The sequence below is a fragment of the Trachurus trachurus genome (genome assembly GCF_905171665.1).
Source record: "Trachurus trachurus genome assembly, chromosome: 12".
In the NCBI taxonomy this organism is placed as follows: domain Eukaryota; kingdom Metazoa; phylum Chordata; class Actinopteri; order Carangiformes; family Carangidae; genus Trachurus; species Trachurus trachurus.
Genome location: NC_139908.1, coordinates 25,977,533 through 25,998,003, shown reverse-complemented (window position 1 = coordinate 25,998,003; position 20,471 = coordinate 25,977,533). Strand labels below are relative to the sequence as shown.

Genomic DNA, 20,471 nt, shown 5'->3' with positions numbered 1-20,471 from the left:
AGCACTATTGTTTAAAACATTGCATCATGTGTGATTCATTCATTATGAGTGTGTGACCCTTGGATCCACTGATTGGTTTGAGAACAGATTTAGGCCTATTTGAAATTTTTGACCTTCATTGAGTTTATGGAGAAGTGTTGTGTGAAGATATGCAACCAGTGAATGTACATGAACTGTATTGATATATGTATCATGCTCACTGTACTGAGTCTGCAATGGTAAGATCTGCTTCATTAAATCTGCCTCTCACCAGTGTCAGTAGACATTTCTGAATGTACAACAACTTTTGTTTCCTTTCAGAGATGATTATTTCATTTTAGTGGATATTGTAATAGAAATGAGAAACTATTCGAAGTGAGATGAAATCTATTGTAATTACATTAACCACACTTTAAAGGGACAAGGGGTTTGTATTTGGTTATAAAAAAGTCTCATATTAATTTGGATGAATCTACGTGTTACCCACACTTGTTGAGTACATTTTTCGATAAATATATCGTTTTGTCTCTATCGTTATTTTGTTATTATTATTAGTGGTGGAAATGCTGGTCGACTCATCCAGCGTTTCCTACTTTCGGTTTCGCGGACGCTGCCCGGCGGGTCATGGTAATAACGCCGCCGAATCGCCGTTTATGGTCGGAACTACGACGGTATCTGATTGTCTTTGAAACTCTGACTTTCATTCTTGATGAATGAAAACATTCTCGGCAAGACGCCTGTCCAAGAATTTCACTGTGCACGCGGAGGCTCATGGGAAATGTAGTGTGAAAACACTTCGCTTTCCAAAACTCCTCGTTGTCCCTTTAACAAGATTTTTGAACACCGTCAATTTCATCTCACTGCAGGTAAAAGTGATAAACTGTTTAAATTGACGCTTAAATCTTTGAAGGTGGCATAGTCATAGGAAACCGGATGTTTACTGCAGTTGTCTTGCATTCATGTGAAATACTGCAGTGATTATTGTTTGTGACAAATGCTTCATTTCACCTTCGTTTTATTTCTAAACTGTTGGGGTTTTAACCATGCTAGAGTCTGTCTCTATGCAAACTTGCATGTTAAAACTTTTTCAATAGTGAACAGAGCCTGGTGGGACAAATATCTGAATTACAGTAGCCTAACACAATGGACAAGAATGTTTCATAATGACAAGTACAAACATTTAATATCATGTAATTAATAATTTATGTATAATACATTTTACAAGTTGTTCTGATTAAGTAGTGAATAGTGCACTGTGTTGGTGTACTGCAACAACAACAAAATAGTTAGGCTATAGCTAGCCTATATAATTATAAATAGCCTATCTATAAATATAAAAAAGACATTGAAAAAGTAATGTCAAGAGTGTTAAAAGAACACTTAGTTTACATCTTCTTTATGATGTATGAACATTGTTATTATTATGGTTATTATTATGATGATGATTATTATTATTATTATTATGTGTGGGTAGCCTATTATTGGTTGAGGAACATGGATTTTGGATTTGGATTCAGCCGTTATTGGAAAACTTCAGGCGGCGCTTGATAACTTCGCCGGAACCGCACGGTGTCAACAAACGGGCTAAACCCCGAGCCGCTAAAACCGGGGTATGTAGAGCATGAAGCAAACTGACTCCGCCTGTCTGGAAAACGTCGGTCAGGATTACAAGCGAACCCGAAAAGTTAAAGTTGAAAGACGCATTGCGTCGCGCGACGCCATTGGCTCGATGTACACATCGTAAAATTTTCAATGAGCCGCCATATTAGGAAGCCAAACCCCTCTTTCATTCGGTTAAGAAAAGACAGGATACACTTCCAGGGGAGGTTTCGGAAGTGCCGGTTGTAGCTGAGCGCGCGAATCTAAATTGTTACATCAGTAGACGCGGTGTCCCGGTTCGGCTCAGTCTCCGTCTTCCTCCCGGGATAAATATCTTCTCCTCCTCTACAATGGCGACCGCGGCTGCAACTCCGACCGGCCAGAGGAGCACGTGCGGCAGCAGCACACCGCTGAGCCCGACCAGGATCACCAGGCTGCAGGAGAAACAGCAGCTGCGGGACCTCAACGACCGCCTGGCCACCTACATCGACAAGGTCCGCAGCTTGGAGTCCGAGAACGACGTGTTGCACCTGCAGATCAACGAGACGGAAGAAGTGAGGAGCCGGGAGGTGACCGCGCTGAAAGCCCTGTACGAGACCGAGCTAGCCGACGCCAGGAGGAGTCTGGATGATTCCTCCAAGGAGCGGGCCTGGCTGCAGATCGAGCTGGGAAAGATCAAGTCCGAGCATGAGCAGCTGCTGCAGAAGTAAGTCTCTTCACAGTTTTATTGTAGCTACATTGTCGTAACTTACACAAGCACAGGACGTCCTGTGTTTGTCTTTGCTCTGAATGCTGACTTTGATTTTCGAGCCACTGTTGCAACATGACGCACGGAAGTTCATCCCCGGGATTACGTTTCCCCGTCGGGTGGGAGCGTCACTCGGACTCGGCCTATCGAGAAGCATTCTTCATTTCTATTTGATAAGCACATTGTTCTTTACTTTACTGTTCACTAAGTCGTTATATGGCTCTGTAGAAAGCTCTGTAGTCAATAGTTACATCCGGTCATATGTATTTAGGAATAGTAGGCTAGTAAGTAGACAATAGTGGGTGGGCGTAACGGCCGGTATTGTTTGTTTTGCTGTGAAGAAATAACTGTCAGGCGTTTTTTCTTTCTTTTTTTTTTTTCTTTTTTTACACAAGACAATGTAATTTAATTTAAAAGAATCCAAGTCATGGCTGATTCTTCATAATGAAACAGAAAGCACGGGGTATTTAAACAATGAATCAGTGGTTTCATTAGACTGGACCAGTGATGCCTTCAGGGTCTGTTCAGAACAAAAGGCTCAAACACCGGCACAGACCTGAAGGAAACTGGCCAAATGAATGGAAAAAGAAAGAGAAAGGCTTTTCTCCTGGTTGGAGTGGTGCACAAAAAAAGAGAGAAACGGGTCAAATATGTAAATAACGCGATTTTCATATCTAAATTGGATTTTGTTGGGTTTTGTGGTTATTTGTGTGGACGGCATACATGTATTTACGTATTTTATGTAGACTTCTCGTATATCCGTGAGGAACTGACGGCAGCAGGTGTCTGTCACAGCTGTTAAAATACATCAGTATGGTGTGGAGTGAAGTCTCGGATTTTATTCATTAGTTTAATTGAAGTTTTACAAAGGTGTTACCAAGTAGACACATAAATACACAAATAAATAACTCATTTTTATTACACAGCAGCTGGACTCAACACACTGTAGACAACCTACATAGCTGGATTTAGGTGTTGATATCAGTTTGTAATCTGACCTTGGTGCCAGGCTTCTTTTTGTGCAATATACTTTTATATGGCACACAATTTTTTTTTAATTGTCTGTTTTTCTGGTTGTGAGTGACTGTGCTTGTAATTTCGACATTAATTATCTATCTATCTATCTATCTATCTATCTATCTATCTATCTATCTAGAAATTTCCACCTGGGCTGAGGAAAACTGCACAAAAAAAATTGTTATTGCGATTATTTTGGCAGATATTGCTTTCGGTTGAAACAATAGTTTTTGCATATTAGTTTCACTGAAAAAACAAGTGTTTATGTGGTTTTGGTTAGGTCTTGCACCAAAGACACTCCATGTCTCCCCCAGAGAATATGATACATAGAGCAGGCTGTCTCTTTATGGTTTTAACACAACACTGCCTCATAAACTATTAACATTGAATTGTATTTCATTTTATTGTGGTCTGCCATCAGTCAAACATTTCTTAAAGTTGTTATTTGGTGAGAATTGGTCTTGAACTGAAGCAGTGAGCAGCTGCTTGGTTCATGCAGGCGAGGAGCAGCACTCTGATTACTGTAAATGTGCTTTAAATATACTCAACACAAAAATAATGACTTGTGTAAGTAATGTAATCTGAACGTTGATTTAATGGTGGCAGTAGAAGTTGGTGCGACATCTCCAGGACATGTGTCCCGCAGCTCAACAGCTGTTTGCAGCAGCTGCACCAACGCTGGCTGCAGTGAACAATGCACGAGTCATTGGAAAAACCTATATGATGTTTATTCAACTAGTAGTAACAGTGTTTGGCCTGTTGAAGCTGCCCGTCACTAGTTTAGTTTAGGTGAGGAATAATGAGCTCTATTTACAGGCTCTCAGCACCCACTCAGTGGCTCCACTTCCTGGGGTCCTCAGCTCCACTCCCACCACATATGAAGCTGATTGGCTGAGCAGGGGAAGGGGCAGAGCCCGGTCTGGAGCCGTTGTCTGCCTTTATGTAACTTCTGTTGTGATTTGGCGCTTTTATTAAAAAAAAAAGAGCTGGCAGAGAGACAGGAGGAGATTCTTTCCTTCTGGTTGCAGGTCATGTCCTGTTGAAGGCTGCAGCGCTTCATCTCATCTCTACTGAAGCCTGGAAGCTGTTTGTTCTCAACGGGGTGGACCAGGGAGTTGGAGCTGTTTTTTTTTTTTTACCTAACCATCATGAGATGCTTCTTGTGCGACACCTTGGTGATGAGAAACCTTTCTGGTGTCAATTAGGACTAAAGCAGCTGAGCACTGACAGGAGACAGGAGGACTTTCTAAACACTGACAGACTCCAGCTGCTTTCTTGTCTTTCATTCCTTTCTGCTCCTCCTTTTCTTCATGTGTTCAATACTCATTCTCTCTGTCATTTCACTTCATTACACATACCGGTAACTTTATTTATGCACATACGTTTTGACTTCTTTGTATGTGTGGATTACTGGGGTTTAGGGATGTCACGATTATAGATTTTCTTTGTACGATTATTGTCAGAGAAATAATCACGGTATGGCGATTATCACGATTATTATGCATTAATTAATTTCACAACATATGAAAGTTTAAAAAAAATGCTACTATCCCTTTACTTTATTTAAAAGGTATTTTGGTAGCCAATAACACCTCATCTCAGTGTAGATTGAGATTCCGTCTGGGAACCACCCGTTCATTTTTTCGTATTTGATGCGTGGTTTACGAAAGCCCAGAGCTGTTTATTGGGCGCTACGAATGTCTATCAATGCGTCTAGCCAATCGTATCAATCATACCCGATGACGTATGCAGAGTGACAGAAATCCGATGATGAAACGTTGCCCTTTTTTCAAAATAAACTTGCGGTCTAAACTACTTCAAACACTTTGTAACGCCGCATCGTAAGGTAAAGCGTCTGCCGCCATGTTGGATCAACAAGCTAACAAAGTAGCTTTGGTGTGTCGTCATCGTCATGCTGCCCCCTCCTCCTTCTGTGATTGGCTCCATTGTTGAGGGGAAAATTGGGTCCATGGTTTCCAGGCTGACTTGCAGAGCGAATAAAATTGCGTGCAAAGCAGCATGGGTAAACCCAGGCTAGTGTTTTGGGGCATTTTTTGCCTTTATTTGATAGGACAGTGCAGAGAGAAAGGAAAGCAGGGAATGAGATGCACTAAAGATCGTCTTGGTCGGGAGTCAAACCAGCGATCAGCACTTCAGGTATATGTCAACATGGGACGTACTCTATAACCACTGGACCAACGAACACCCACCAAGTCCTTATATTTAAAATCTTTTTCACTGAAATGCAAAAACATTCCTTCCCACTGAAACTGTGAGCCATGCAATGACTTTAAAAGAAAAATGTATTCAGTCTGAGCACAATAATCTCAAGTGTTCTTTTTCTTTTAATTGCTATTTTAATGTTTGCACTCTTTGCTTGCTTATTATTAGGGCTGACCCGATTATCATATTTTGATAATCGAAGCTTTGCGGACATAAAATCAATTTTAATCGAAGCTTCGACGGCCGGTGGGGTGCGCGGTCATAACGTCTTGGGGGGGGGTGGGCGATCGTAGCGGAAATAATGAAAGTAATGGCAAACAAACACTGCATATCTCCAAAATCTGGCAGATTTCCAGGATGCCAAGTTGCCTACTCATTTTAATGTAACGATTGCCGATGAAAGCCGGTGTCAACAAGGAAAAAAGGAAGAAAAAAACAAAACAATCGATCACGGACTTAAAGATCGATTTCCATGGCAACGAACGAAGCTTCGATTCTTTTGGGTCAGCCCTACTTATTATCAATGTTTTTTTTTTTTTTTTTTTTTTTACATCTCTATCTTTTTTTGATGTTGTATTAAAGCAGAAGTAAGCGGAATATTTGTGTTGATATAAGTCTTAAATAGTTCTATCTTCCGACAGCAATCACTTACATAGAGTGTTTGGTCTGAAACACGGGTCTGTCAGTCACTCTGCTGTAAGCTGAGGAGAAAACTTTCCTTGTATCCTACAACCTTTATAAGTAAGAAGGAACCCCCACATTAGCCATTCTCCATCTGCTCTCTTCAGCGTTTGTAGTAAAAACCGTGGCTTCAAGTTGAGGTCATAAAGTCTTAATATTTATTCACTCTAAAACATCTTCTTGGCAGTGTGTGTCTCCTTTCCAGTGTGGGGGTGTAGAGGGACCAGTCCAACAGGACCGGCTGCTCACTGATCTGATGAAGCTGTGCGATAACTTATTGTGTGTAAAGAGGAATGTCAGCAGTTGCGTGTTAGCTGGGACTGTGTCCCTGTGGAGGCAGCGTCCTCAGGCCCTGCGCTGTTTCTCAGTAAAATGTTAGAAAGCAAACACGCCACACCACATTCCAGTCATACTTGATGCACTTTACTGGCTTCTCACCCATCACCCACCCGTCATAACCTGAGGCAGACCATGTGAAAATAACTTGGCTTCGGTCTCAGCAGAGCTTCTCTTAGATATGAGATGTGTGTATAGTTGTGTGTTTTTAACATCTGTCTATAATAGAAGCACTTAGATATACATAAGGCATTAATTTGTATTTGCATAATATAAACACACTCTTCTAATCACAGTTCCTCAGTGTTTGTTATCTCTCTGTGGCCACCAGAGGGCCCTGTTGCCTGCAGACTGGGCTGACCAGGGTCAAGCGGCAACAGGGACACTCTTTGTTCCAGCTGAAAGGTGTTCCCAGTATTTGGAGGGGAGTGAGTGGTCTGGTGAACATGTTTTCTAGTTCAGAGCTGCAGTAAGAAAAAGCCTCCTGATAGAGACAGACAGGGGACAGTGTCTCTGTCATTACCTGGATAAATAAAGGACTCACTGTTCTCCACCACCAGACACCACAACAGCTCCATCAGCCCAAAGTGAAAGGTTACCTTCTCTCAACGTCTCTACTTTGCTTACTTTCTTATTCACACATACACACTCTACTCTACTCTATGATAACAGGAGAGAAGTAAATGTTCACAAAGAGTGCTGAGTTCTTGTAAAAGATCTTCAGAAACATCCAGTCAGAGTCAGTCACATACAGGTTCAAGCGGTTGTTCCAAACCTTTTCCGACTGGGGGCCCACTTGAAAATCTCACAAATGTTTGCGGCTCACCTCCGACCCCATTAACAATACAGAGAGAGGCCTCATAATGTGTTCTCACAGCACTTTTTTTTTTACATGTAAACATTCAAGAGTGAACTGAAAGCAGGAGAAACATGTAGGAAGTAAAGCTCTGTAGTCACTCAGATGTTTAAAGAGGAGCTGTGAGAGATTTGTAACTTGATTAAACAGCTTTGGACTAATTGTGATGGTCCCACTGTCTCAGATCTTGTCTTGCGAGAAACATGGACTGCTGTACGGCACTACGATGCAAACACGCCCGGTAATCTGTAATCTCCTGTAAATGTTACCCACTCATAGACATCGCCCCATGGATTGCCTTCTCGCCGGCTTCGTTGAAAACAAATGCACATGGCCACAGAGGGAGGGGAGGAGGGTTAGCTGTGAGTTTTTACGACAGTGTTCTAAAATATGCTCTGGAACTGTAGGGGAAACTCTGTGAGGAAAAAAGTGACCAATACAGAGAAAAAATGACCGACTTGCATAGTTCCCTTTAAGGCCGACTGACCATGAACACCCTGCAAGTTATAGGAGCTAAGACAAAAAGTGCTACAATCATCCCAGGTCTCCGCTATTTTAATTTAATTTTTTTCTTCACAAAAATCCTACTATCTTGAAAATGATTTGACGGCCCACAGGTTGGGAATCACTGGGTTAGATGATGAGGAAGCAGCTGGTGAAGCACTACTTTGTAAAATACTGTCATAGAAAAGGTTGTATATGAAAATCATTGTGTATTACAGTTGTTTTACTCTCTTATGACAGTGATTTGTGAATGTTGAAGTTTGCCACTCAAGGATGTTGACTGAAAACATGAGAGAAAATAAGGACTTATTGGTTTTTAATTGATAGATATTGTTGAAGTATCAAAGTACTGATCAGAGAACTGTTAAAGTACCAGATTAGCAGCATTGACAGAAGTAGAACAAAGCCTAACCCTATCAGATGTGTCCATGCAGCCACTACTGTAGAACATCAAAGTCAAAGTCAAAATCATTTATTGGTTTTGACTTTGACTTCCATTCCTCTTGGTGTTCTGTAATACGTAACAGTCTATGTGTGTGTCTTGTGGTCTGAACTCTCACCAGCAGGGGTCACCATCACACAGTCAGACTCACCTTCTCTTCTCTTCTCTCCCTCCTTCCAGCTACAACAAGAGGGACCTGGAGGCAGCAGGAGCCCAGGCCAGGGCCAAGGACCTGGAGGCTCAGCTCAACTCTAAAGACGCCATGATGGCCACTGCTCTGTCTGAGAAGAGAGCCCTGGAGGCCAGACTGGCCGACCTGCAGGAGCAGCTGCAGGAGGTACAGCTGCTGTCACCTGGCTGGACAGATGTTTAAAGGGATAGTTCAACATTTTGGCAAATTCTCCTATTGCCATAATCCCTATAGTCATAGCAGTAGGTTCATTACCTTTAATTATCAGTCCATGTTGTTTTGAGATTGAGGCAGCGACGTTAGAGCTAACGTCGCTGCCTCAATCTCAAAACAACATCACTGAGCAGCTCTGCTCAGTGAACACCATGGAGGTGAATGGTACAGATCCCCTGTCCCTCATCAAATACACAATCCAACAACTCCAAAACGCTCTAGTGGACAAGTTGTGACCTGCACATTCACCACGCTATGAGATAATAATGTAACATTACAAGATAGAGTTGTTTTTGAGGCAAATGCATAGCCAGAACTACATTCCAGACACGGCTGCTGGGTGGAGTGATGTCAAAAGCACAAGAAGTTCAGAGTATTTGCTTCATACAGTGTATACATTATTCAGGGATGCAAACAGCGCGCCGAAAAGCGAAACTCGCTTTTTTCATGACCAATTAGGTGACTTGTGTGAATCGTTCAGATCCGAAGAGTTTTTGTTTTTGGGAGGGGGGGGGTCTCAGTGTCTCAGCTGGGGTCAGTAGAATGTTTTTCTAACAGGCTGAGACAGTGACAATCACGTGAAACTGAGGCGAACTCATTCATGGTTGTCTCTGATTATACTGGTAACAGCCTACCTCCAATGTAGACGCGCGACGTGCGCACTCGTTACCCAAAGCGGCGCGTATCCACGTGCAGTCGGTGCGACGGCGCCGCCGTTTTTCCCCCGTGCATGTCCGTTGCTGTGTCAGGCAGGTGTCTCCCACGCTCTGCCCCGTTTCAGAGGTGAAGGAGAGACGTCGCCTCCGCGATGTAGAATGTGTTCAATTAAAGTGAAACTAACACATTATATATACGTATGTCCATTACACACTGAATGAAACATCCCATGTCTTTTATTTATTCAGTTTATTTTAATAGTAATAATTATGACTAACATTCAGTGAAGACCTAAAATTCAGTATCTCCAAAATTGAAACATTGCAATGGATTTTTTTTAAGCATTTTTAATATAGAAATGTTGGCCTCCTGAAAACTATGTCCATCTATATGCACCCAATACTTGGTTGGGGTTGAACTACTGGAAATTGACTTTTCCATGATATTGTAATGTAATTATTTGTTAATGGTGAGCACCCCCCCCCCCCCCCCCCCCCCCTAGTTCCTCTCTTTTTTGGTCCTGACCCGTTTGCATCCCTGATTATTATTTCATAGCGTGACGAATGTGCAGATCATAAATTCTTCACAAGAGCATTTTGGTGTTGTTGGATTGTGTAGGGGAAAGGCAAAATTACCGTTTCGTAAGCAGCTTGCATCTCTGCCCCGCTGATCTGAAAACAGCTTGCACCGATAATTAAAGGTGATGAACCTAACCTAATCCTAAAACTATAGGGAATATGGCAATAGGAGAATTTGCCAATATGTTGAACTATCCCTTTAACTTTTCACCTGCCCTATTCATCATTCATGTGATCATCCTTACCAAAAACAAGTTTATCAATAAATATTAGCTACTTTTGATTTGCTCCTTTGCGAATGTGTTTTCAAATCACTTCCTGTTGTGTGTGTCGTCAGCTGGACAGCAGCCTCACTCAGACCAAGAAGCACCTCGCGGATGAGATGCTCCTGCGCGTCGACTTGGAAAACCGCTGCCAGAGCCTGAGCGAGGATTCGGACTTCCGTAAGAACATGCATGAGGAGGTGAGAGTTGTTTTTTATCAAGTAGAAGTAGATGAGACTGTGGAGCCAAGTAACCAGACTGGTGAAACACAATCAACTAAGACATAAAAGAGAAAAAAAAGTGAGTTAACAGCACAGGATCAGACCTGAGAACTGTGTGTGTGTGTGTTTCACAGGAAGTGAAGGAGGCCCGGCACCGCTACGAGAGCCGCCTGGTGGAGGTGGACTCTGGACGGAAAGAGGAGTACGAGTACAAACTGTCTCAGGCTCTCACTGACATGAGGACTCAGAACGAGGAGCAGATCAAGATCTACAAGGACAACATGGAGAGCACCTACGTGACCAAAGTATGAACACACACACACACACACACATTGACACACACACACTAACCATGTTTCCATCCACTTGTCGAACGAATTATCTGAAGATCGATGAAAATAAAAATGTGAATAATGTCGGTTCAAGTGCGTTTCCATCTCAGACTTTTAAATCGAATAAAAAGCTGTGCGTAAGGATGTCACGTGCTGTTTTGCGAACATGTTGCTGTATTGAATTGTTTTCTTGCATTTTAAGCTGTTTCCATTCATTTTTCTACTAAATCGCAAAATAGAAAGACATCCATCCTCCATCTTTATCCGACATAAAACATGATCGCAACTCACATTTATCCGACAGAACTGTTTCCATCAGAATTTCTCGCACAAACTTTGTATCGACCAAGAGAAAATCCGATGAGATCGACCATATTAACTTTTTATCAATATTCATGACATTTAATCGAATTTTACTGTTTCCATAAAGAGTTTTTAATTCGATATTGCTTAATGTGAATAAAAATGTGTGGATGGAAACATGGTTACTGTTCCCCTCTCTCTTTCAGTGCCTATTCTCCATTCACATCACATTTCAGTAGAAAACGCCCAGTAAATGCAACATGATATTGTAACTTATGAGTCAAGATGAGCGATTACACAACCGTGGTGTGAAGTGTAGTTTGTGCAAAGATACTCGACAATAGCCCCTTACTGTATGTGACTCCAACACCACGGACAGATGCAGGAACATGGTTGTAAAGGTTCGACAAACACCAAACACAGAACTGGAATTAGATCAGTCAGCCTGAGAACAGAGCCACTGCTCAGGACTCATGATGACAGCATCTCAGCATCTCTGCTTCTAAAATACACACGTGTCTGAAACAGCATCTGTTCACATGGTTTGTGTTTTTAAAACTCCTTTATATTTACAATATTAATCATCATCACTGTCTGACATGTTTGTGCACTGGTCTGTGTTTTGTTCTTATAACACCGGAAAGCAGATAGCGCTGCTTCAAAATACGACTTCGGCTGTTGTTTATTAATAGTTGCAGACTCATATTGAATCAGGAAAATCTGACGGTGGAGGTGTGAAGTGAGTTGTGTTGCAGTTTCATGTGTGAAGTTGTGGTTTGATGCTCTTCAGCCACTTTATGATCGAACCGTGTTTTGAGAATATTGTTTATCATCTTGCTGTCTAAGGATAAAGTCACAGCTTTGTTTTCTTTTTTCTTTTTCATTCAGCTTCTTGGTAGAATAACGTGTGATTGTTAAAACATGAAGGAGAGAAAACAAAAACCAGGACAGGATCAGATCAAGTTAACATAAATATTCAGCAGCAGTCAGCCCATCAGAGAAACAAGTGGACGCCACAATGAATTATTGAAGTCACGTTTCATCGGTGTGTGAAGCTGTTTGTCAGACACAGGGCAAAACACCAGGTTACTAACTTGACAACATGCCAAGCAACACGTAGCTGACTTCCTGTGTGTCAGGAAGTCGGCGTCTCTGCTCAGTTCCTCTTTGAGAGCGCGATGAGAAGGAGACTGTGTTGATGTTTTCTGACTGGTCTTATCTGTCTCCAGCTGGAGGACCTGCAGCGCCTGTCGGAGATGAACGGAGCCTCGGCCAGCATGGCCCGCAACGACCTGCGCGAGTCCAGCCTGAGGATGGAGAGCCTGAGCAGCCAGCTGGCAGAGCTGCAGAAGGAGGTGGGCTTTTTTTTTTTTTATCTTGCATAATGACTTTTTATTTGATGAATAAGAGTTGGTTTGCAAAGGTGAAAACTTGACCTGGATGGATGGAAAATCTGACTGAAGATTAGAGACATTTCATCAGATTAGTTCTGTTTAGTTTCCAGATTCTATGAGTTTTACTGTTCACCAGTAAAAATGAGGCAGGTTTATTAAAGCAGACCAACACGGTTAAGATATGATGTAGGTCTGTAGCACAGGAAGTCCACTCTCAAGTTTTTACAACTCTGCAAACACCCAAGCTGCTTCACACTGAAAGTGGCTGAACTAAAAGTGAACTAAAACAGAATTTGCACCAATTTGTGTGCAACATACCTGTGCATTATTTATTTAATATTTTTTAAAACTGCGCTTAAGCCTTTTTATGCTGCTTTTTGATTTGATGTGGTGCTACAAACGAAATTTTGTTGTTTTTCTATGCAAATCTATCTAAATTCAAAGTTATCGAGAAATTGTTCATGTTTGTCTAAGGGTCAAACTAGCAAAAATAATGAACTAATTAACTCTTTGTGATACTTATACATGAAAAATCTTTTCAAACAGATTCTCAGTCGTTTTTAGAACGACATCCTAAAGGAGTAAGCACTCGTACCTCTGCATCATCACTTCAGTTCTCACATTCCAAATCAATATTTCATTGAGATGGTAATAAATCACTGGCTGTTCACTCTTTCTATTTATATAATTAACACGTTATTGTCCAGTGTGATTTTTAAGTTTAGATTTCTTCATATGCCGAGAAGTTAGACATCCCCCAGCCTGACTAATGCATGATGCTGTAAAAATGAGGTGTCATATTAAAATACAGATATGACCAATAATTAGTATCAAAGTGGGGGAATTGGGAATGAAGCCCATCTTAAGTAAAGGTCTGTTTAGTTTAGTTTAATAAGTTTATTTGTATCGGGGACAATGTACAAAATAACATTAGTCTTGAAATGAGAAGAGATGCCTTGTACCGGATTTAGCTTACTAGCTACTTCCCATCCGTAGTCCCTGGGCAGGTGAATAAGAACAATAGTTGAGGTGAATAACAGCCCTGTAGATCAGCTGATAATGTGATAGAAACTGTTTGCACCGAATCATTTTCATCTCAGCTCTGTCACTCACTCTGTCAGACATTCCCATGTATTCCTGGACTGTAGCTGTGACGACATAACCCTCTAACTCTGTCGTCCTCGTCTACGCTCAGACTCGTGGATGGCGTGATCGTATATCAGAGCTGGAGGCGGCGCTGATTCAGGAGAAGGACATGAGCCGCAGACTGCTGTCCGAGAAAGACCGGGAGGTGGCTGAGATCCAGGCCAAGATGCAGCACCAGCTGAATGAGTACGAACAGCTGCTGGACGTGAAACTGGCTCTGGACATGGAGATCACCGCCTACCGCAAGCTGCTGGAGGGAGAAGAAGAAAGGTGCTCGTCGAGTAAAATCTGTTTCCAGAGTTTGTCACAGTAAGAGAGGCGCTTCATTTATCTAACTGTGGTTTCCTCCTCCAGACTGAACCTGTCTCCCAGTCCCTCCTCCCGCGTCACCGTCTCCAGAGCCTCCTCCAGCAGCCGCAGCGTGCAGACCAGCAGGGGGAAGAGAAAGCGCGTGGAGGTGGAGGAGCAGGAAGCCAGCAGCTCCGTGTCCATCGCTCACTCGGCCTCGGCCACAGGACCCATCTGCATCAACGAGATCGACACCGACGGCAAATTCATCAGTCTCCAAAACACTGGAGACGAGGTGAGACCTGGGGTTACAGATATTGGGTTAGGGTTAGTCACCATTTCAGTGGGAATTAAAAGAAATTCCACTATGGGAAAAAAAGAAAACAATATATGATTTTTGCTGTGGGTCTGTTGTCTGGAGATTATAATTTGTGGTAGAAGCATCTCTTTGGTACCGGAGCGCTTCATTTATAAAACTATGTAGTCGCAGGTTTTTTCAATTTGAATAGAAAAACTGTGTTTTTGTCAGTTCAGGTTTAAGTGCTGGAAGTGTTTTATTTTGACAGCTGTAGTAAATATGACCTGTTTATTCACTGTGTGTCTCCCAGGACCAGGCCATGGTGGGTTACGAGATGATTAAGACGACTGGAGAAGCCGCAGCCACCTACAAGTTCACACCCAAGTTCATCCTGAAGGCCGGACAGAAAGTCACAGTAAGAGTTTGAGTTTTTTTTGTTTATTTGTTTTTTTAAGAGAAACTATGCAGGATTTTTCCTGTGGCTATGCTACATTTTAACCTTAATTGAAAAGCTCTGGAATAGTTGTGATAGTTAACTAGATGACTTGTGAGTTGTTACAGTGAAAACCAACCTTGCAACATCAGTGTAGTACCCGGCTGCCGCCCCGGTGTCCCAGCTCTCGTCTCTGCAGCACAGCGACACAAACACACTCCGTCACCCGCAATCTTTTGTTTTTGATAGTTAAGAGACTACACAAACATACACATCGTAAATGTTATATAACGTCATCCACCGCTCCATGTGTTGATTTTTCGCCGGCTTTGTTGTAAACAAATGCACATGGCCAGGAGGAGGGTTAGCAACACAGAGGAAAAGTGACCAGACTTGGATAGCTCCTCTTTAAAGCAACACAACAACAACAGTCATAAACAGTCTAAAACATTTAAATGATTTCAACATAATATTAAAGTCCAAATGTCATATAGAATTCTTGGAGTTTTCCTTTTCTCTGAATCCTCTAAGTCACTGCTGACCACTACTGACTCTGTTTCATGCTGTAGTGGTTAATTGGTGTTGGCTGCTGAACATCTGGGGGCTGTGTCTGATTAAACATCCTGATCATGTCACCATGGAGTTCAAACAATATCCCACTGGTGGAATTTGACAAGTGTGTTGCAACATTAAAAAAAAACACAGGCTAGTTTATTAGGTCAGCACTGATAACAGCCTCATCCATCACTTGATCATGATCGGACCAAAACAATCACATTGCCCGCAGGTGGGAGATCCTTTAATAAGAGTAATGTGTAATATAAAATACACAGCTTGTTTCAGCTTTGGGTATAATCATTAATAACAACATTGGAATTTAATGAATTTTGCATTTTAGGTTCATCAGGTTTGAGATAAAGACGTCTCAGTTAGGAGATTTGTACCACTACATCATGACTGAGAGCAGCAGGGAGAGGTGGTTCAGTCAGCTGCTGCCACAGCTTCACTAGTGTCACTTCCTTCATGCAAATGTTTCAAATGAAAACATGAGCTGTGATGAGAAACTGTGTCCACACACAGAACCAACAGCAGTCTGTTGATGTGAAGACAGAGGGCGCCACTGTCCAGCCAGTGACATGAAACATGAGTTTCCTCTTTCTGCTGCTGTTTACTCTCTGAGTCCTGACCTGTGAGCAAACTCTCTGTGGACTCGGCCTGATTGTGAGAACAAACGGTCTAATGTTTGAACACTAACCCACCTGTGTGTTTCAGGTGTGGGCGTCTGATGCTGGTGTGAGCTCCAAGCCTCCCACAGACCTGGTCTGGAAGAACCAGGTCTCCTGGGCTGCAGGGGAGGACATCCATGTGGCGCTGATCAACCCTCAGGGAGAGGTGAGTCCACACACACACACACACACGCACGCACACACACACACACACACACACACACACACACACACACACACACACACACACACACACACACACACACACACACACACACACACACACACCATTCACCATCTCTGTGCTTTGCCACTGACCCATTGTGATTTGATGAACTCTGACAACGTCACAGGGGGAACTTTGTAATGTTGTTAGAGTTCCTGTTCTGCACAGTAATGAGTTAAAGGGATAGTTCACCCAAAATTGAAATTCTCTGAGTTACAGGGGGTCTCGGTGTAGCAGTGCATGTCCATATAACGGTTGCAAATGGATACCAACTGTCTTCGTAACAAAAAGACACACCGAAAAACATCCATGTACCTCCATGCTGCTCGTATGTAATGTCCGTCTTGTATTGAAGCCCCGAAATGCGAAATTGTCCTGAAAAAAATTTAATAAGTCTATATTTCAAGCTTGTTTGTAGCGGAAGCTCCTCTTCCCGGTTCGTCAAATTTGGACGAACCAGGGTCTGTCCTTTTCCCAGTTCGTCCAAATTTGACGAACCGGGAAGAGGAGCTTCAAGAAGCTTCCGCTACAAAACAAGCTTGAAATTTCAATTTTGGGTGATCTATCCCTTTAATCAGTCAACGTCATAGAAGTGAGTTTTATAAACGTTTGTCTTGAAGGAGGAAATGAGCAGAGTTGAAGAGAAAGTTGGACATTTTAACACTGGAGTCTTTTGGCCCTTTTCCATGACACAGTTACAGCTCTACTGGACTTGGTTTTGGTCTTGTTCCATTACAACTGAGTTCTTCATAGTTCCTCCTCAGTGTGGGCCAGGTTGTCATAGCACGGCTGCTACTGTTGCTCCGTCTCACTCTCTTTTGGATCCTCTCGTCAGCTCCAAACTCACTCGTCTGCACCTCGTCACCGGACCACAGCGTGGTTTTCCACACAGCATCATTTAACCCACGTGAAAGAATAACAACAGTGTCACTACAGATCAGTGGGGGCTGCTGTCAGTGTGTTTTTAAAAATAGCGGGTATGAGTCATGTGTCGGACGTCACACTCATGACTCTTTAGTGACGACACTAGGGGGTGCATGACATCTAGTGGACTAGACAAGGAACTCCTACTATAGCACCAAAACATTAAATTCACCATTGCAATATTCATATAATAAAAGATCGATACTAGGCGTCCGTATATCGATATTGTATCGGCATGCTGTATCGATATTTTGTCACACCCCTTTAAAAGGTAATGGTGACTCTGTGGCATTATATTTTACTAATAAATGAGTAAATAAATAAATAACTTATACAGTATTTCAAATGGGATTATCACAGTGTAAATGGTAAAATTCAAGAAAATCATTCATAACCCTGAATTAAAAACAGTTTAATAGTTTTGATAAAAAATAAAAATATGTACCCAAAATGCAATTGATAAATAGACTGTGCCTTTTTAATGTGTTGGACATTGGGGATGTGTCAGCGAGGTCAAAAAGTAGAAGAGGTGCATAGAGTATAATGTTCTGGAACCACTGGCCAAGGGTAACCAACATGGACTGCTTGTGTCACTTGAGGCTCCACATGTGTAGAGTGTTGTAGAGTAAAGACTTGACTCTTTAGGGGTTGAACTGGGTTTATGTCTGGTTGAAATAAATCAACAAGAGTGTGTGTGTGTGTGTTGCAGGAGGTGGCAAAGAGAACCACGTCATACAAGACGGCAATAGAAGAAGAGGAAGGTGACGAGGAGGAGGAGGATGATGATGATGATAATGGAGTGGAGGCCATCGATGAAGACTTCGCCTTCCAGCAGGTGAGAGCAGCACAGGTCACATTAGAGCTGGGAGATACGGCCTCAAATCCATATCACGATATACTGAACAGTTCACCTCGATAACCATAAATGGACGATAACTACTCAACACCCCACACCCCCATTTTTTATTGCTATAACTGCTGCATTTACAGAATTGCCACTTTAAAGAACTGTAAAACTACACTGGTTTAGGTGCTTGTCCATACAGCCCAGTCCTTCACAGTTCCTCCTCAGCGGGGACGGGGTCGTTATATCACAGCGGCTACGGCCATGTCGTCTCGCTCTTTTTTTCTCTTTCCTTTCGTCAGCTCCAAACTCACTCGTCTACATCTCGTTAACTCAGGTGAAAGAATAACAACAGTCTCAGTACAGATCAGTGGGCACTGCTGCCAGTAGTACACCATCTCTTTCCCTTCTTGTTACAGACTGGATGGGGTGGAGTCACGTGACTACACACGTAGTACAGCGTCTTAAAGGGACAGGAACATAGCCTACCTACACACACAGCCCCAAAAAATAATGGCCCAATTCCAATCCGACCCCTCACGGACTCACTGACTTAGAGGCGCGTTCACGGGAAGTCCGTGAGTGTGTGAGGGCTGTTCCATTGTCAGATCATCAAGTCAGTGAGTCAGTGAATGAGCCCTTACTGCCCCCTTACCGTAAGTCAACACCGATGCTGACTTTGGGTAGGGGAATTACCCACAGTTCATAGCGTTGTGAAGTCAAACACATGAGATGCCGTCGGAACGCAAGTGTTAAAAAAAAAAAAAAAAGTAAATTACCACACATAGTCAGAGAGAGCTCCGCCGCTCTCTTTATTGTTAATGGACAAGAGCAACAACCAAAAAAAAGAAAGAAAGAAAGAAAAAGAAGAAGTTTACTGTCAGTATTAACGTGCAGTTTGTGATTATTGATGATGATTTGAGCAGATCTGATCCAGGAACATTTTGTTTTGAGTCCGTCCACCTCACACACCTTGTGCGCGTTGAAAGTACGTAAATTATCGGCCCAAGACCGGAGTCAACAACATGTTGTTGTCAAGGTAACGTGTTGTGAGAGTGTGTAAGTGCTGTTCCATTCATATTTACAGCATCTGGACCCTCACAGACTCTCACACTCTGTCACTTAGAGCTGACGTCACTTAAGTCAGTGAGGGTTCAGGGCTTGAGTCTTTAGGGGGCGGATTGGAATTGGGGGAATGTGTATATATCTTTTAAAAACACTGCATAAGCCGACATGGGCAGAATGGCGTCACTTATTGTTGTAAATTTACGGTAATATCACCTAGGTCACATCATCAGTTCAGTGGAGAGGATTCAAATCCAACTGCTAAATATGTACGATATTAAACATACTGGTATCAATGCTTTATGGGAAATGAGTCTGACCAACTGACTGTGGGTGTGTTGACTGTGTGTGTGCAGGGAGACCCTCGTGGAGCCAGAAGAGGCTGCTCCATCATGTGATGCTACTGCACCAACCAGCCACCGCCACCACCACCACCACCACCTCCTCCTGAGCCCAGCCAGTCTGCTGCCAACTGTAATACTAGAACTATTTTTCTATCTTTTTGTAGTGTATTTCAATAAGATGTTTGGATTTTATTTTAACGTTTTATTTCTCATAAAAGTATAAGACAGCTTTTGGTAGATGTATTTTTATCTGACGAACCAAAATAATCTGGTTATTGAACAGAGTTTGTACCGTAGCGCAGAACCTTTTTCTCCACTTTGGAAACGCAGCATGAAGCTGAACTCAAGGACAACAAGTCAAGTACTGTCTCATTTTTAAAATAGATTTCCTTTTTTGTTGTTTTATATTTGATCTTAATTTTATTGTTGACTTAAAGGCCTTTGAATTACACAAGGTGTCGTTAGTTTAGGAACCGGGCTGGTTTAGATCCGATTTTCAAATGGAGAGAAAACAAATCAAAGCACAAACACACTAAAACCTCTGTAGTGAGACGAGGTGATGTCACAGATAATTTCCTCCAATCAGTGTGGACGAAATGTCAGCATCACATGATCTGGGAATCTCTTCTAGTATCTTTTTAAAAAGAAAAACTGAAGAACCATGATTGTATTTATAATGAAGTCAGAGGACAGTTGACATCTGATCTGGAGACACTACAGAAAATTTGATCAAGATTTAACAATAAAACTCATTTTTATGAGTGAACTTGTGCCATCGGAATAATTGGACAGACTCATCACATCACATGGTCTTTACAGTGATGGCAGCAAACATGAGTTCCTCTCCACTGACTTTCAATAAGTGTTGCACCACTAATTAAGAAGTATTGATTGTATTCTTAACTTTTGATATTTGAAGTGTTTGAAGTTCTTTCTTGTGTTTTGTGTATAACTATGCATGCCATGGCTGTAATCTTCATAGTTGAAAGATTAAATGTTTTCTTGTACTCGTGGTTTTGTGTTTTTTCCATCCATCAATCAGGAAGTCACAGATTACATCAGTATGTCTTTTTCACCGGGCAGCAGCGTTGAAGAAAATGAAGGAGTTGTGCATTCACTGTAAAAATAGTTATAGTCCAAT

At 42.2% G+C, this 20,471-nt stretch overlaps 1 protein-coding gene across 1 annotated transcript; it reads left to right on the top strand.

Moving 5' to 3' along the window:
• Nucleotides 1-1,462: 1,462 nt before the first annotated feature.
• Nucleotides 1,463-20,287, top strand: lmnb1 (lamin B1). The gene is made up of 11 exons (XM_083983282.1): nucleotides 1,463-2,284; nucleotides 8,566-8,722; nucleotides 10,361-10,486; nucleotides 10,642-10,812; nucleotides 12,372-12,497; nucleotides 13,732-13,952; nucleotides 14,037-14,265; nucleotides 14,579-14,683; nucleotides 15,974-16,093; nucleotides 17,787-17,912; nucleotides 19,343-20,287. Exons 1-11 carry the CDS (start codon nucleotides 1,929-1,931, stop codon nucleotides 19,382-19,384), a joined length of 1,779 nt encoding a protein of 592 aa, XP_083839408.1. The 5' UTR covers nucleotides 1,463-1,928; the 3' UTR covers nucleotides 19,385-20,287.
• The last annotated feature ends 184 nt before the right edge of the window (nucleotides 20,288-20,471 follow it).

Coding starts and splice junctions, on each gene's coding strand:
- lmnb1 (XM_083983282.1), top strand. CDS start 1,929: ATGGCGACCGCGGCTGCAACTCCGACCGGCCAGAGGAGCACGTGCGGC. Junction 10,813..12,371: donor AGAGCACCTACGTGACCAAA/GTATGAACACAC, acceptor ATCTGTCTCCAG/CTGGAGGACCTGCAGCGCCT. Junction 12,498..13,731: donor TGGCAGAGCTGCAGAAGGAG/GTGGGCTTTTTT, acceptor GTCTACGCTCAG/ACTCGTGGATGGCGTGATCG.